Source organism: Leuresthes tenuis, unplaced genomic scaffold, assembly GCF_036924035.1.
Source record: "Leuresthes tenuis unplaced genomic scaffold, fLeuTen1.0.hap1 SCAF_23, whole genome shotgun sequence".
Taxonomy (NCBI): Eukaryota; Metazoa; Chordata; class Actinopteri; order Atheriniformes; family Atherinopsidae; genus Leuresthes; species Leuresthes tenuis.
The window spans coordinates 7,201,021-7,219,035 of NW_027325377.1; the positions used below are offsets into that span (position 1 = coordinate 7,201,021).

Sequence of the window (18,015 nt, forward strand, 5' to 3'; positions counted from 1 at the left end):
ATACACTGATTCTGCTACTGGACAGTCCTTGCTCAGTTGGATGCATGTTGTTGCTGTATTATGTAATATTGCTTTCGATTCAGCAGGCCACACACTGTACTGCAAAAATCTTGAGCCACCCCTCCTTTCTTTATATATTGCGGGGAAAATGGAAAGTAGGTGTAACAATTTATTGAAACATGTGCAAACATAAAGGGAAATAGAGTATTAAGGCAAAGGATTTGGACTATCCAAACAAGCTTGAAAGTCAATATTTAATTCTTCAACACAGCCTGAACCCTCTTAGACAAGCTTTCTGTAATTTCTGTAAGTAGTCTTCAGGAATAGTTCTACAGGCTTCTTAAGGGACATTCCAAAGCTCGTTTTGGATGTTGGCTGTCTTTCATTATCTGTCCCATATTATTTCAATAATGTTAAGGTCAGGGTCCTGGGGAGGATTCATCCCTCCATAAGACCTGTTGCCACACTCATTTTTAGTCCAGTTCTTGTGTCATTTGGCATAGCTCAGCCTTTTCTCCCTGTTTCCCTTCCTTAAGAATGGCTTCTTGACAGCCACCCTTCCATGGAGACCATTTCTGAGGCTTGGGCCAACAGTAGATGGATCAACTGAAGATCCAGAGGCATCTCTCAGGTCCTGTGTCAGATATTTGCTGGATTTTTTCCTCTTTCTTAAGGACATCACTTTCAGATGATGTTCATTTGCTGTAGATAGTTTTTTAGGCCCGGCCCTTCTTCTTTTGTCCTCCACTTGTCCAGTTTCCTCAAATATTTTAAGGGCACACTGCACACCACACTGAGACATGCCAAGTTTTCAGCTATTAGCTCTTTTTTGTAATCGCCTTATTGGTGGAATAATACTATTTTATGTCTGTGAAATCAACCAAAGAAATGGGAACAAATGAAGTGTCTTTGTGACCGGCTGCTTGTAACAAAGTGCCTAAAGACACTATTTAAAATAGTTTTTTTTGCTATGCTGCCTGTTATGTGAAGACACAACATTGTTTCAGCCCTTGAGTTAGGTGGCTTCCTATATTCGAATGATTCATATGTCAGCATTAAGTGGCTTGACAAACAAAAAAAAACACATTCCTTTTCAAATGGTCAGGTCTGGATTGAAATGTCACAATGTCCAAAGAAAAACTTCAAAGAAACCTTTAGAAAGCCTGGAGAACTATTGCTCAAGAGTACTTTAAAAGATCAAAAGAAAGTCTGACTCCTTTGTTGAAAATTTAAAGGATGAGGGGTGGTTCAATAGTTTGGACAGTACTATAGTCCATATTGTCTGTCTGTGTGGTACTCATTTGTAGGACAAGGTATGTTTGTATCATCTTACCATACGTTTAACTGTCACTGTTCTGTTAGATCAATTTCAGATAATCTTAATTAGTGCAAAAATGGATCACTGAAACACAGCATGAGACCAAAATGTTATTTTAAAAAACATGCAGTGACAAATCAATCTTTCGATATCCAAAACAAAGTCCTCATGACATTCTTTATTTGTAATTTTGCTGTCAACACGATACCAATTATATCAAGCTCATAATAAAATAATTGTGTCACAAATAGTGTGTAAAATAAAGGGCACAGGGCTGCAGCACAGCTGACAAGAGCCAGTAAATCCCAACTGGTGCAGATTCACAGCATGTCCTCAGGGTAATATCAGGAGAACATTACAGAACCGATACAGTGATTTCCGTTAAAGGCACTGGGCGGCGCGCGCACAGTCAGTCTGCTATACGCGAGCGCAGCCAGCCAACCAACCAACCAGCGAGCGAGCCCGCTCTCCTCAAACCAAACCCAGTCGAACCAAGCCGAGCCGAGTTAGTCCACACCGAGCTCACAACCCCGCTGTCCCACTCAGAGCCGGGACAGTCAGTCGGAACGATGACCTCTTAGCGCATCTTTACGCACCCGACTCCTCGTTCGTCCCCCATAAACCCACATTCAGCCTCTTTGCGTTGAACTCGTTCGCTGAAGCCATGGACTGCACAGTTCTGAGGAGCGAAATGCTCGTTCCACACCTGCTTCTTTTAAGCCAAATAGGTAAGAAACTGTCGAGAGTTATGCATTTCTTTCTTTTCAAATGACTGGTGGTTTACGTGATGCTCACAGGCGCTTTGAACGTTGTGAAGATTTGAGCGGTGCGCCAGTTAAATCCCCACAGACACGCAGCTCACTTTGAATCTGTGTTTCAGAACCTGCCTTCAGCGGCATTTTAAATGCAGGGTGCTCAGAAGGAGCACATTAGAAGTAGAAATGTGGCACACCAGTGGAGGCTACCAGCAGGGTTTTTCTTTTTGTCCACTCAGATTTAGTTTAGTGGGAGTCACCTGCAGCACACGCACGGATCTCCGCGATCAGGCTTCGAGCGTGAACTGCGTGTCCAAACACGACCTGAAGAATGACTGAAATATCCAACACTGACCATGTGCTGTCTGTTTGTTTTCTGGATTTGATGTTCAAGCTGCTCTAAGTGGAGTCAAGAACTAATTTATGGAAGGCTTAACGTTGTTTTCGGTTATTCCGTGTCTTTAAATTATGGAAAAGGTATTTGAAACTTGAAGCAGTTTAAATACCTCATTATGGTGTAAGAATTGCTAGAAGGTGCTATATACCCACAAAGATTGACTGAATCACTAGAAAGATTTTTTTGACTGACCATGTAAGCTGCTTTTTGCCAACCTGCTGGCTCAGCATTAAATTCATGGAGCTCTGTAAGAAATACAGCCAGCTAAAACAGCTGCCAGGTAGCAGACGTCAAAATCGCAGTTCCCTCTGGTAAAAGCATCTGAGAACAGGACAGGGTGCCGATTTGAGTAGCTGGTGGGGCTGTGACACTGAGGAAACAGTCGTCTTATACATTCTGTCTGTGTGCTTATTTTCCAAAAGCATAAAAGTAAGAAACAAAAGAAGTTGTCACCTCAAAACAGACCAGCATCTGAGCTGTGGGAGTCAGGTTTGTGAGCACACCTTCTAATTGGGTCACTTTAATAGGATGTTTAATCATGAATTAACAGGATGCCTTCAAAACTTAGTTAAGTAAGAGAAAAATTGATTGATTTTTGCAATCAGCTTCCATTTTTACTTAATTTGACAGACGACAGCGACTCATCGTAAACAAAGCCTTGTTTAAAGATTTGATTTGGCCTTTGACAAACCAAAAATCACCTAACGTGTCTATCATTCATTCTTAAAGAGGTTATCTGACTTATTTTGTTATTTCGTCAGAGCTGCAGGAGGTAGATTTCATGACATTCCACCTCTGAGGCCGAGATCTGAGGTTTTCAGACGCGTTCAGGTCCTGAGCTCAAACCTGCACACTTGTGTACCATTTGATGAGATTTTGTGCGATCAGATTAACTCGGATGAGCCGAAGAGATTTCTTTTGTCCTTTTTACTAGATGAACTCTAAGCATTTGACAAAAATAAACATGTTGGGGGTAGATGGGGTGAGTGAGTGCTGTCATTCTCCCCTCACTTTTGATTGGTTGCTTTCAATCACAGCAGCGTGACGACCACTGCTTGAGTTTCAGCAAATGAAGCATCACATTTCCCATAAATGCCACTGCCCTTTAATTCCTCCTTCCACCTGCTGTCACCTGTGGGAAGAAGCTGCTCCTTAATTAACTGGAGATCCTTGAAACAAAATGATCTCCGGAACTGCGACTGGAAAGAACCGAGATCGGTTTCCGCTCGACTCTCTGCTCCCTTCATCTTAGTGCTAATTTTGTAGTTAAAGTTTGTCTGTGATCAGTTAGTTAATAAGATTCACTGTGCTATCTTTACCTTGAGCATTTTGATTAAAATATTTATTCTAATGTTTTACAGTAGTAGTGAAAGAAATAGAATTTCCCTTAGGTGGTAGAAACACCACCAGCCAGCCATCTGTCTCTCAGTATGCCTCGATTGCTCTTTCCCTCTTCCATGCAAACGCATACATACAAACCACTGTTACGTTGTGGTTGTGCTCATCCTGGCCTTATTTCTTCAGTCCACACTGCCACTGAATAGTCTTCCTCATTGAGCCATATGCCTTTCAGCATGGTTCCTTCCATATGGAGTACAACTCAGTGGTCATTGCACACACTGCTTAGATGCGCAGTTCACTCCAGGAAAGCAAGAATATGGCTCGTGTTTGGTTTTAGATATATGTAAACAGAAGCATTTGAAACTTGGAGTTGTAGCATCCTTTGAATCCTACTGGTTAGAGATTTGAAACTAATCTGTTTCAGTTCAGCTGGTTGTTGGAGTTGTACTCACAGCAGACCCCAGTCTTTACCTCATTCCACTCAGCTTTCACAGCACGACCCAATCTGATGCTTTCTGCCCATAACAGATTGTGTTTTATCATATTGGGGACAACATATTCAGATTCCTATCAGAAATAGCTCAGTACAAGAACTCCAAATTTCTTATTTCACATGTAAGATGATTGATACTGTTATATCTCTTAGAGAATCAGGTTGTGTGCAACAGTGTGGTGACTCATGACCATAACGCTGACTACCAACTGTTTTCTTGTCTTGCTACAGTCATTAGTCATATTTTGATATTCTATGATTAGTTTAGCCATGGTATTTGTGTTGAAATTGGTGTAAAGTGGGTTAGATGGAGTGACATAACAGCCTGCACAGTGTGTGTATATGATCTAATCTTCTTCACCAAACAACAGTAATAATCAGATACTTAGTTCTCTCTTCATTTCCCTGTGAAAAATGCCAAATTGAAATATGATGTGTTTAATGTGACCTCAGTGATCATATGTTCTGCTTGTGAAATACCATCTGGCCACCGAAGCAGAGGTTGCATCCGGTGACATAATAGAAAGCCCAGTGGTATAATACTAATTGGCTACAGAATACTGGCACTTGTATTCTGGCACACATAACAAACTCAGTGTCTAAATGTATGAATAACATGAAGGGAGCAGCGATATCTCACGGTCAGATATGCAATGAATCACAATATGCATGTCAGTACGGTTAGTTAATGATGCATATCAGTGCAGTTGTCAACAAACAAACCTTTTTTTTAATCACGACATTTGTCCAGTTGAACTATAATTGTAATATTGGTCAGTATTTCATTAAAGCTGCATAATAGAACAGATTTTTGGCACAATTGAAAATTCACAGAGTGACACTTCAAATATGTCTAATATTATATTAAAGGGGGTATCCCTTTTAAAAGGGAAAAGTCACTTTTCTCTGTGCTTGAGAGTATGTATTTGGGTGTCTGAAGTCACTACCAACCCAAAAATATGAAAAACATAACCCAGGCACTTTGTTTTCAGCCCCCTAGAAAGGAAAATATGTCATTCAGTGAGCCGTGCAGATTTTCAGGCTATAGTTTTGTGACTCTACAAGGTTATCCAGCCTCCTCCCTCTGTATCTTTGTCTAGCTTCAACTTCAGCTGATTCTTCACTTGCTTAACCTCAGAAGGAGGAATTTAAAACAATTTAAAACTCTTGTTTTTGCTGTGTTTTTACCTTAAAATCTAATAATCTGTTATGTAATTTACTTAACTGAAGAAATATATTAACAAGGACTGGGTGTTTCAAAATAATCTGAAAATTTGATTGAAATGGAATTGAATTCATTCTCAATGACTAGACGCACGTTTTCAGTCGATCATTGATCCTCCGCTGATGCCGTTCTGAGCCAGCAAGGTAAGTAGTAACAGATGCAAAATGGTCTATGTATGTAAGAGCAAGCCTACCCTCATCGACTACACTGTTGTCACTCAGCTGAACCCATGATTCCGGCTTGATGTGTGTAGTTTGTTGTGTGCCGATAAGCTGCAGACCTAATGTGTAAAAGACTGTAACACAGTTTTGTAACACAGTCTTTGCTGCAAAGTTTAAAGGAATCAGCTTCTCTGTATTATGACTGTAACCAGTCCAGTATAACCAAACCAATGTATGTATTTCATGATTTGGGTTGGTGTAACTGTTTTCACATATACACCGCAGCCTTTTTCTGTGCACGTTCTGCTGTGGCTGTGGATGAGAATGTACGCTGTGGGTATTTTGCTTCTGTCAGCCTCTTTGGTAAAACTCTGGTGAGTGAGTGTGTGTGCGGATAAGAGTTGCAGCTTCATATTCTTTTCCTCAGGCCCTTGTGCTGTTTTTCACTCACTCATCAATATTGCTCATCTGTCTTAAACATATACATTAAGTGTAAATGCAGAGAAGTTGTTGGTTAAGATGAAGTTGGGGAGGTTGGCTGACTGGCTCTGTGAGAAAACAGTAACCCACAAATCAAAAAGGCTCACTGAATAGGATATTTTCAGACTGAGGCAGCTCCTAACAAAACGAGAGAGTGCTACTGTGTCTGAGTTTTTGAGTGGGTTAGTCACTTCGGCTGTAGCTCAGGAGGAAGAGCAGTCGCCCACCAATCGGATGGTCGGTGATTCGACTCTGGCTTCTACATGTCGAAGCGTCCTTGGGCAAGACACGTTGCCTCCCAGTGTATCACTGGTGTATGAATGATTAGAAAAAGCACGTAGTTAAGTATCTTAAGACGTGCTGTATGAATGTGTGTGAGTGGGGGAATGCGGCATGTAGTGAAGCGCTTTGAGTGGTCAGTTAGACTAGAAGTTCAAGTCCATTTACCATTTACTTCAGACATGAAAATATCTGCTCAATCACAGAAAAAAATGATTTCTCTAAACTGTCCCCTTTAACAGTTGTATCTTAAGGTCTCTCCCTAATCCTTTTTTATTCCATCAAAACTGTCAGGAGCAGTGTTGACCTCATTTTGTTTTCCACTTTAACGGGATGTCCCCTGGTGTTCAGTAAGTTCCCATTGTGGTATACAACTAAAACTCTCTCTCACACACACACACATAAACTGTTCCAAAAAAATCTTATTTGGCAGAAATTTGTCTTGGAAGAAAGCCATCTTATCTGTTTTAATTTTTAGCAGGAAAAAAAGCAAACATTAAACAAAGGTTTAATTAACCAAATCCTCCTTCAGTTGAATTCTCTTGAATCACAGACAGGTTTACCATTGAATATTACACAGATAAGTGGTTTAAAAAAAGAGGAAAACATGTATGTTAAAAACTACTGAAGCAGGAGTTACATTGCTAAAAACCACAGATGTTACATTGAATAATTGATTGCCTGCTTTCTACTTTGCTAATTTGTCTTCCTTTCCTCTGTCTCTCTTCTCTCTGTTAGCTTTTCATCTAGTCTCTCCATCTAAAGAATTATATTCATAAGTGCTCTCATTCTCTAATCCACTTAGCCTCAGTCTGCTCTTACCATGGCAGCATACTGTCATGGTTATTTTGAAGGCGTTCTGTGCCACGAGGACAGCTGGATCTGTTTGATGCTGAACAGCTTGGACAGTAAACTCAGCGCAATGAAACACTTGTGTCAATCAGAACTTTCCTCTGTCGTTGGTGCGTTTCTTTTGTCAGCAATGACTGGAAGAAGGACAATGTCTCAAAGGTGAAAATGGGATACGGTGCTCATCTTTTTATATCCAAGTTACTCAAGTTGATTATGTACTAGGAAATGTTTAAAGAGAGATTGTGTCCAAAGATCATAAATTACAAATAATAAATGTTTAAATTGGTAATTGCAAACAACTGTTACATTTGGAGTAAATTATCATTAAAAGTTTGAGCTTGAAAAGTTTGACGAACCCTTAAAGCCAACACACAGTTGTGATGGTGTCAGGTGTCAGGGATGCCAAGCTAACTCAACTAACAATGTTGGATATCTCTGCATCTTAGGCAATGAGTAAAAGAGTGTTTTGGCGGATGACTCCTTTAACATCTTTCATGTTTTATGAGATGTCTCAGGTTGTACTGGACATGAAATGTGGGTAAGTTGGGTGCTTTTGTTTTGTTTTATAGTCATATACAGCAGGCTCTTGGGGGATTGAACTGTGTATTTGTGCAAATGAATTGGACTACCTGGAGGTTTTTATAGCTGATCTCAAGGGGAGATGAAATGAAAATTTGTTTATGGAGATAATAGCAACACATTTTCAGAAAGTCTTGACATTCAAAGTATCCCAAAGTGGCAAAAATTAAAAAAATAAAAACTTACTTTCACAGTAAAAGAGGATGTGAAGTTGGCAAGTTGGATTGCTGATTTTAGAGAGTCCCTGAAATGGATGGATGCAGCTGTATAATTCTGACGTACTGTTTAATTAGACCAAGCATTACCAGGGGCTTGCTGATACAAACTTTTAAGCTCACTGAAGTACTACATGGAGTATTTTCGTTTCTCTGCTTGGAAGAGAAGTCAGAGTCATGCTACATCTAGACTCAATAAACCTTAGGTATATTGTTGACGAATTCCTCTGAGCTTCATGTAATATTTTAAGTACTAAAAGAACTGACGGCAAACTTTTTATCAACGTTTATTTATTGTAAAGGTTGGTTTAGGTCCTGTGTGTACAACAAGGCCTCCAACTGAAACAGCTGCATAAGTCATTTGTTTATACCCCTCAATACAGCTCATGACAGCATCCTGTGAAGTACTGCCCCCACAAGAGTCCAAAGGGAAATGCGACTCATACAAGCATTTTCACATTTGAGCAAACATCGTTAGCTAGTCTTTGTTAAAGACAGAAGAAAATCCTCATAAGGAGGAAGGAGGGTTGATTGGATGGAGCAGGTAAGGTAGGTGCTGCCCGTTTAATCATGGGCCTTTGTTTTGTGAAGTGAGATAGAAACAAACACAAGTTCTGTCAGTAACACAACAGCACTTTACTGAAACTCTCATTTCACTTATTAATTGGGTTTAGCCAACAAAATGACTTGGTTGGGGTGAAAAAAAAAGTTTCCATACGTAACCCAAGTCAGCCATTGCCATTTGCTGGTTGCTTCCACATTTTAAAGTAGAGGACAGTTTAATTTTGTGTTCAACCAGCCAATTCAGTTAAATTCAGTTTTATTCATATAGAACCAATTCACAACATGTCATTTTAAGGCACTTAAAAAATCCAGTCAAATTATAATCCAATTAATTCCAAATCAAAATTAATTCAAATTTGTTCATAAAGGGTTGCCCCATTAGGAAAAATTTGCATTACAGCTTTTGTAGTCCCCATACGCCTACTTCATGGGGACCAACCGCTAGAGCTGTCAGGGTATCTAATCCTACGGATGAGCTGAAAAGAGACATTACAAATGGAATTCTATGAATGAAAATTCTATTATTTTTGATCATCTGCAGTTCCGGCAATAGTTACGCAAAAAAAAGGCTTTCTTCCTCTAATAGTTAGAAGAGTTTTGAAAAGGTTCTTGCTGTCTGAAAGCACCAAGTGACAACAATCAGTAAAAATGTTCAATGGAAAAGCTTAGTGATTCCCATCAGAAGAATTGGCTGAAATCTTCTGCAAGTGTATGCTGCATAGTAAAAGATGAAGGATGACCAAAGAAAGGAAATACATTCAACATTTGCCTTGAAAAAGCAGCAAGGCGAGCAAAATATTTGCAGTAGAAAAGGATGATTGCGGGATACCAGAGAACAAAAGGTGAAGAGGAGAGGAAGAGTGAAACTAAGTCACTGTAACCAATGCTAAAATGTTCAATCAACAAATGCCAATGCTCTCTCTGTGGTCTCTCCAGTTGAGAAAGTCTGTCTGAAGTTACAGCTCCAGACAATGGCTGTCTGTATCTGTCTTTGCCCACATACAAAAGCTGCTGCTGTTTTTTTTAAGAGGCTGGCACCAAGGACTCAGACTACCGGAGAGGGAGAGAACCTTGTAAGTACTCAGCTGGCCAGTAGATGTGCATATCAGACTTCAACATAGAAATCACAAATCACTCTTTTAGGTTGGTTCCTCTGTAGATATTTGTGTAAAGCTGAGAATTCTTAATAAGAATTAGATACTTGTTACATTGACTGCTAATAGAGCTGGTTTGTCCACATTTTGGTTTTAATACTTTGATGCAGAGCCTGATTAATCTCTAGAGATGTATTCACCACGTTGTGTCACACATTGTTGCATTGCATTGTTCTCCTTGTCATGGTGTTTCTGAAGTTTGACTCTGTGGCTGTTTTGTGCAGATTTTGGCAACACTCCATGTTATAGCCTTTTTCCATAGACCTACATCCAGATAGAACACTGTGACAGATAACCCTACTTCCCTCTCTGCTGCTGAGAGTTGTGACATTGCATTGTGTTGCTGATGTTAGCGACTGCAATCACCAAGCTGGACCAAAGTTTTTGATCTTAAAGAGGTAAAGCAAATGCTAGCTCTTAACAAACTTTACAAGAGCTACTATCAGAAACCATGGACCATGGCTCAGTCCCAGTTCCTCTCTTTGGTCCACCCCTCCCATTCAATGTTGCAGAGGTAAAGTGTTCCTTTTTTTTTAGGTATCAAAAAGTAATTGCTTTGGGAGTTGTGGGTAGTTGAGTTGTGGGTTTTTATCAATCACAAAATGGATGAATAATACCCTTTGATTTAGAATATAATTTTTCTCTTGAAATGGTGGGAGGGAGCACATCCCTAATAGATTTGATCCCTTTGTCCCCCAAACCTCATCAAGGATAGGATGGTGTTGTCAGAAGCACTGATTAGTTAATTAATTCATCAGTTGATCAAGCATTCATTTGGAAACATTTTGATAATCAAATTAGTCTTTCATTCATTTTTCAGCAACTTTCTAGCTTCTCAACTAACAAGATTGCTGATTATCTTTGGTACATGCTACTAAGCTGTGCATCTTCTGAGCTGTTGATGAGCAACCTGATCTCAGGACACGTACCGGCAACAATTTTCCACCGTACAAAACACAGTGTCACAATAAAGGGTTAAAAAGATCATACAGTGATAGTAGATTTACCTGATTTTTCAAAATTTCCTTTTCTAAGTACGGAATCACAGATTATGTTTTGCAACATGACAACGGTGACATATTGCTGTGTCCTGCTGTAGATATTCCACGTCTCACTCCACCCATCACAATTTCCACATTTGTTGTCTCACTTCATGATCAAATGTTCATCATTGTTGATTCAAGCACATACAAACCATCACTTTGCACTGTGAGAAATGATGTTTGCTTTGTATGTATGAATGTGATCCTCCGGCTACCTGTAGGGGTGGGTATTTTAAAGGATGCCCCATAGGTTGTATTCAAGGGCATGAAGGAACAACCTATTTGGTCATTTTGATGAGGAGTTGTTGGTCAGACCTGTGTCTGTAACCCACAATTTCTTTTATTCATATACAATGAAAAGGAAAACAACTAGTAAAATGGATCTACATTGAATTTTTCTGAAACAAAGGTAGAGGACCCAAAGCTGCTTTTCTCTAACTAAAAGTTTTTTTTATTGCTGAAAGTAGAAAAGGAGAAACAGAAGACATAAAAATACATTAAAAACTCTGTTTCTCAAAGTAAAGTGTGTTAAAGAAAGGAACACTTTGTTAAAGGACTTCATTCTTATAAGCTGCAGAAAAATCATTATTTTGTAGCTGTGTTGAAGTTTCGTAGGAACCAGAACCAATTGGTTTGATAGAAGAAGCTTGACTGTTGCTTTGTGAAGTGGAGAATTCAAAGACAAGCAAAGGAGAAGTTAACTGGATCTCAGCACAGCATAAACTTTCTTTTCCCAGGAAGAAATCGCCATTAAGAGGCTGCGGGTGTGACCAATCAAGGGTTTAAAGTTGATTAACCCCCACCCCCCACATACACACAGGTCTGAGAGTTTATACATGTGTCTGTGTGTTATTATCCCAGGGTGTGCACGTCTGGTGTGTTTGCCGTCTGAAACAGAAGTGAGGACGTGACCCTGCTCTGAAAAACAGTGAGGAGATGGGATGGTTTTGTATCCATGGTGATAGAAAGAGTCAGGGCAGGAAGCTGACAGGAAGTCAGGGTGTTCCACACGCCATCGAGGGCTCTTCCGTTGTCATGACGCTGTGAGCTGTTGTCATGGAAACACTGCTGATTCAGATGGAATGCTGATGGAAAGCAGGTTGAATAGATTCCTCAATGAAAGAGTTTCATCCATCTCCTCGACACTTGTTGATATGCAAGTGTAGTCACTTTATTTTAAAGACAACAAATTAATTGTTGATCATCTTCAGCAAGGCTATTGGTTTTGCTGTAGATGATCATTAATTTAGTTCTTGTATTTCCTTCTTTGTCTACATCTTTGTGTTATTCCGCTATTGCTAAAAACAAAAGCAGACTTTAAACTCTCCTGGTTAAAGAGGGATCTGTTCATTCAAATCCCAGGAAATCTTAAAAAAGATCCTGTTTTTTTAAAACCAGGAGCTTATGCATTAGTTTGCAACCCTGCTCCACTGAACCAAGACCGGATTACTAATCTTAAACACACACACACACACTTGCGCACATCCACATACACAAAGCATTTTTCTCAATTTGTGCCAAGCAGATGGAAATGGTACATCTCACTGCCCTAACTGGGCAGGCAGATTAGTGCGCAACACTCACACACACACACACACACACACACAGACACACACACACACACACATACACTGTTCCCTCATAACCGAGGTGGACATGTGCAATCATACATGCACAGTAGATTAACCAAAACTCATTGCTCTCGTGCCCAGAATACTCGCCACTGACAGGAAAGCAGGAATTAGGTTAAAACATTCACCACACACATCAAAAAGATACAGGCACACATAAGCCAACTGGCTTGTTTCTGTCAGTCTCCTGTGTGTATCCGTCGGCACGTGTGTGGCCTAAATGTCCCCTCACATCACACTCTGCTAACACATGCATCATTACTTAACTAATCCTCTATGATAATTTAGCGTTCAGCTCATTTGTGTGAGACTTAGATGCATGTGTGCCCAGGTGTGAATCCCTCGACACAAGTCTGAGCAGATGTCTCACGTGTGTCTGTGTAACATAGCTGTGTCACAGCTTCCTTTTAACATATGTGCTTCCTGCATGATTTTCAGTTAAAAGCAAAAAATTTGAGGTCAGTCCCTTGCAGGATCTCTGGCATTCACAGCTCATCAGGCACATCCCAACATCAGGCTAAAAAGTGTTGGAAACGTGCTTGTTCATGTCCGTAAGTCCTGGCTTTTAACTAATTCTATGGTGTTCAAGGGTGTAATGAAGAAGGCCTTGAAAATTTCATTTAGGTCCAGTGAGAAAACAAAAGATGTATCTTGGAACAAATTTACCACCAAAGTAGCTTGATCCAGCCCCATTTTGGATTTGTTTTTTCCTTGCTAACCACAATTTTTTTTAGCTATCTACTCTACTCAGAGGTTGATATTGTACTGGTTTAATTCTTTTTTTTTTCCTGTCCAAAACCACCCATCACAGATAAGCCCAAGCGATCCTGGTGCTGTATCGTATGAATTGTACTGCAAATGGGATTTATACACACAGTTCTGAGCAGATCTGTGAATGCCTGCTGGTGATATTAAAACACATGACCATGTTTTTAGCAACGCTGATAATAAATTCAGTTGAATGCTGCTTTATGCGGCACATTGAGCAGCCTAAAAAAATGTCAGTAGTGAAATTAAACATCAGTAAAATGAGGGGAGCACCAATCTTATATACCTCTGCTGCTGCTTTGGCTTCACATCCATGTTACAGCGCCACGTTTTACTTAATTTTCTTTTTCTTGAATTAAGAAGATTGGACACTACGCTAGCTTTGGGATTTTAGAAAATAGCATTCACAGGATTTTAGTTGGTCTGGTAGGTCTCTACAACCCTTACCCCATCATAATTTTTTCCCTGCAAACTGTGCTATTTTAGCACCAGTTTTTAGATGCTGGAGCCAGGCCCGAATCAGCGTTTGAACTGTTTAGAGGGAACACACATCTTACAGAAGGAATTGACATTGATGTATAAATGTAAAAGTTTAATAGTTAAGTTGCTGTGAATTAACAAAATATATCCTGCCTCAAAGCTTTTCTCCGCTCAAAAATCTTTTCCGTGATGCCCTACACTGTTGGAGGTGTGTTCGTTGTGGTGTGAATGTTTTCGACAGAATCTACAAAGGCTTGTTTAATTTTTAGCATGAACAAAATAGTGGAACTTCACTACCTGCAGCTGAAATACACGGAAAATAATTTTCAACCCAAAGCAGCTCTGCTTACATCACTGATTCATGCTGTCATTGAGGTTATTAGTCATTTAAACCGCAGTCATCCTGAAATACACTAAGCTTTTTATCCCACGGAGACCCAGCAGAAAGCAGGGATCACTTTTCATTTGTCACTGGCATGTATGCATCGTTGAAGCAAAGCAGAGTTTCAAATAACAGTTTTATTGGACTTTTATGCAGCCAAATGGTTGTCAGAGAATTTGTGATACCCCATTTGGATGGACTTATAGAGGGTTACTTGACACTGTGCATGTTCGTGTGCGCACCACAGCTGCTCAACTGCATTACCACCTCCAACACAATTACCCATATTTTCATGAACACCTCATAACAACCCATGCATGCACACACACTTTCTCACAAGCCCCCCCCCCCCAAAAAAACCCCCTGCTTCCGCTTAAGAACAGCTGGAGTGAAAGACACTTCAATGGCTCTATTATACACAAGGATGTGCATATGCACATACACATGATAAGCTCTTCTGATAAGGTTTTATATTGCAGCTTTAATGTCATTGAGTCCCCGTGGGACAATACCCAGTCTGTTCAGCAGTTTTTTTTTTCATGGAGCATTAAATGTGGAGCCTAATCTCATTAACTCATAACCTCTTCTACAGGACTTCACTCTGAGGTTTTCATTCATCTGGACAAAGAAGATAATCGTATACAGTGCAGAATATGGTTGAATCATGAAAAGCTGCATGGCTTCATATGTAGAGCTGGTTATAACTATTCACTAGTCAAATTTGGGTATATCTGTAAGCATTCAACGGGATGTCTTGACAGATCGTAAAACACATACTTTGGTCAATGGAAAAATACGTATCGATTTCTTGATCAGCTCATCATCAAGCTCTGCAGTGGCCTGATAAGGAGCCATTCATTTGAATCAGGTGTGGTGGAGGAGGGAAACATTGAAAACACGCAGGGCGGTGGATCATGAGGACCAGAATTGAGAAACACTGCCCTACACACACACACACACACACACTAAAAACGCCTACAGAAACACTGTAACAATTTTAAAGTCTGGATTGTGACACTGGATGTGTGTGAACAACCATTCCCCAGGCTTGATAGCCTGCGAGTGAAATCGGGATCCTTAAATAAACAAGTAATATAAAATACCCAGAAGCTTGATAAATTGTTGATTTAGTGAACACCAAGTTGTGTTAGTCATACTTTGATTTTTTTTTTGTTAAAATGATGTCACAACTAATTATTGGGGTAATTAACAAGCTAATTAAATGTTGACCTTCTAATAGTCCATAAGCTTGAAATGTCAGCAGTTTATTGAAATGGAAAGAAAGTGCTCTTAGAAGTTCAGAAAGACTTCTTGCCTGAAGTGATTTGTTAATTTAGATAATTAAATATGACCTCTCTCTACTGCAGCTAGTGGCATTTCTCCAACATTGAAAACATTTTAATCTGATAAATGGCACCTTTTGGATACTGACATATTCATATGTGGTCAGAGCAGGAAAATGAATAGATAGGTTATTCGAAAAATTGTTAAAACCTTAAAACCTCCCTATTTTTGATCTCTGAAAACCAGTTTCCTCTTGAGTTAATTAAGTGGCTAGAATGCATTGTGCAAATGGTCTTGTGCATAGTTTGTAATGTGACTGAGGTAAATCAGACAGAGGCTCTCCATGGATGAAAAGGTAACAGAAACGGTGAATGTGAGAGAGGTCAAGCGCACTAATTTAACCAGCTGACACTCGACACAGCTGAACGCTATATAAGTTGAAGTCTGGCCCCATGAGGTATGTGCCTGAATGTGTGTGCATTTGTGATGCTGAGGTCAACAGGTGTCACGCTTTATGTGGCGCAGATGTTGTGTATTCGTTGGTGATCTGTTATAGCAGTTGTCGTCTAGGGTTCCTTTCACTTACCAAAAGACTTTTTATAGTAGTTATTTTTATTTACTGTGGACTGAAAAAAATGCAACTTATTATGTGTTGACAGAGTGCTGCATTCGGTACGCTACAAGAGCGCAGAGGAAATGGCAGGTCAAGGGTTAAGAATGGTTGAGCGATGATGTTTCAGTTTGGTTTTTGATTTCCATCCTCTGCTTTGGTTGAAAGACTTTTTGGCTGCCCGTGCAGACTATTCATGCTGCAGGTTCACTGTCTGCTAACAAGTCAGTTAAACTAAAAACAGTAATATATGTTTATTAGTCTATGTAATGTCTCTTTTGAGAAGAAGTTAAAATCCTAATGCATGCATTTGAAATGTATGTAATATTCTGTTATCAGCAAAGGTCAATCTGTAGACTGGTTTTGTTTCTGTAACCAGTCGCATAGTTTTGTAAGGTTTTGCTTTGCAGTTTGCACCTGTAAGGTCTGCTTTGGAAATGCATACATTTCTGCTTGCTGAAAGTGTGCAAGCTTATCCTTTTGAAGTCTTTATTAGTAGGTTTAGTTCTGTAGACTTTTTGTGCATTTCATTTTCTGAAGTGAGGTTATCTTCAAACTTCAAAGCAGAAGTTTGCAAAACAGTGGTTTCAGATGTTAAACTCTGTCCACAGATTTGAATGATATAATAGTCCATAGAAATTAGCCAACACTGCAGACAACACATTCCTAAAACTGAGATATGTGTTACACTGCATGCATGTCTGCTATCAACTTTAATAGTCTGCATTTATCTAAGCACGTGGATGTGGAATTTGTGATTTGGCCTCAATTTTGAATATCGAAGCAGCTATTGGATAGATATATGTATTTTTTTAAATGACTGCATGTTCATTGCTTAAAGCATCTCTGTCCATTATAATGCACAAATTTAAAAGAATATCACCATCCTATGTAGTTGTTCTAAGATGATAAATTAACAGCAAAGATTGAAACTCTTTCTTTTCTGTGAGTAGAGAAGTTTTCTGCACTTTCCCTGCACCATGTTAGCTTAATTATTTGATGCTGTTATTTAATGAGTTTAAGCTGTGATATTTAACACTGTTGCTCTCTTAGGTGTAAGTAATTGTTGATATAAGAAAAAAAATAATGATAGGCCATGATTTTTCAGTAAAACTCATACTAACCCATTTGGATAGATACTTGGACAGAATTTACGCACACTCTCCTCTTTGTGGTTTGAAAACAGGGAGTTTCTGTTGCTAAAAGAATACAAGGCCTTATTTAATGGGACATCAGTAATAAGATCTCATGTGAAAAAATCCCTTTGTATTGGTGTAACCTCAACTGATAGATGATTACTTCAGCTTGGGGAATTCATCAGCCTCAGGAGTCTTGTAACCCTAACAGTGCTAGTTATTAGTGTTCATGTAGGATGAACTCACTCATCTCAAGTCTTATAACAATGAGACAGTTCCTGAAAACCCTCCCACTGATATATCCATTCTCCCAAACATTCTAAACCATTTTTTGAATAAAGACAGAGAAACTGTAATACATAGTTCAAAAAGATCCACATCACAACCAACAAAAGCTCTCTGTTTTACAAATTGCATACTACTAAAGTCTCCGCCCACACACCTACATTTTTATTGAAAGGAACAAATTCATGCCTCCCAAGGGGTCTCTGAAAAGATTGGAAAGAGATTGGTAACTAAAGAGGGAGGTGAAAAGGTTCATGGCCAAACACTGGATAATCTAAAACAGATTATTTTCAACACTTCATCACAAACTCATGGAATGAGCTGAGCTTGAAGGACTGTTGTAAAAAGATCTGAGGGGAGATGTTATCCTACTGTGAGTTGACTGTTGTGGTGCCACCAATCTGGCCTTTGTGTTCTTTATGCAGTTTTATTTCAAAATTGATATATACTACTGTGCAGAAGTCTTGAGCAACCCCTAATTTCTTTATATATTGCATGAAAATGGGAAATGTATGCAGTTTTAAAAAAAAAAACCTTTTGCAAACATGCAGTTTATGATGCAAAAAGAGAGTTTTTACAATTC

General features: G+C 39.3%; 1 protein-coding gene across 3 annotated transcripts in view; it reads left to right on the forward strand.

Moving 5' to 3' along the window:
* The first annotated feature begins 1,797 nt into the window (after nucleotides 1–1,797).
* ptprz1b (protein tyrosine phosphatase receptor type Z1b) overlaps nucleotides 1,798–18,015 on the forward strand; it is a 64,687-nt gene continuing 48,469 nt past the window's right edge. For all 3 annotated transcript variants that reach the window (XM_072377580.1, XM_072377581.1, XM_072377582.1), the window contains exon 1: nucleotides 1,798–2,046. In XM_072377580.1, the coding sequence (XP_072233681.1) occupies nucleotides 1,983–2,046 (64 nt within the window). In that variant the 5' untranslated portion in view covers nucleotides 1,798–1,982. The remainder of the gene's footprint in view (nucleotides 2,047–18,015) is intronic.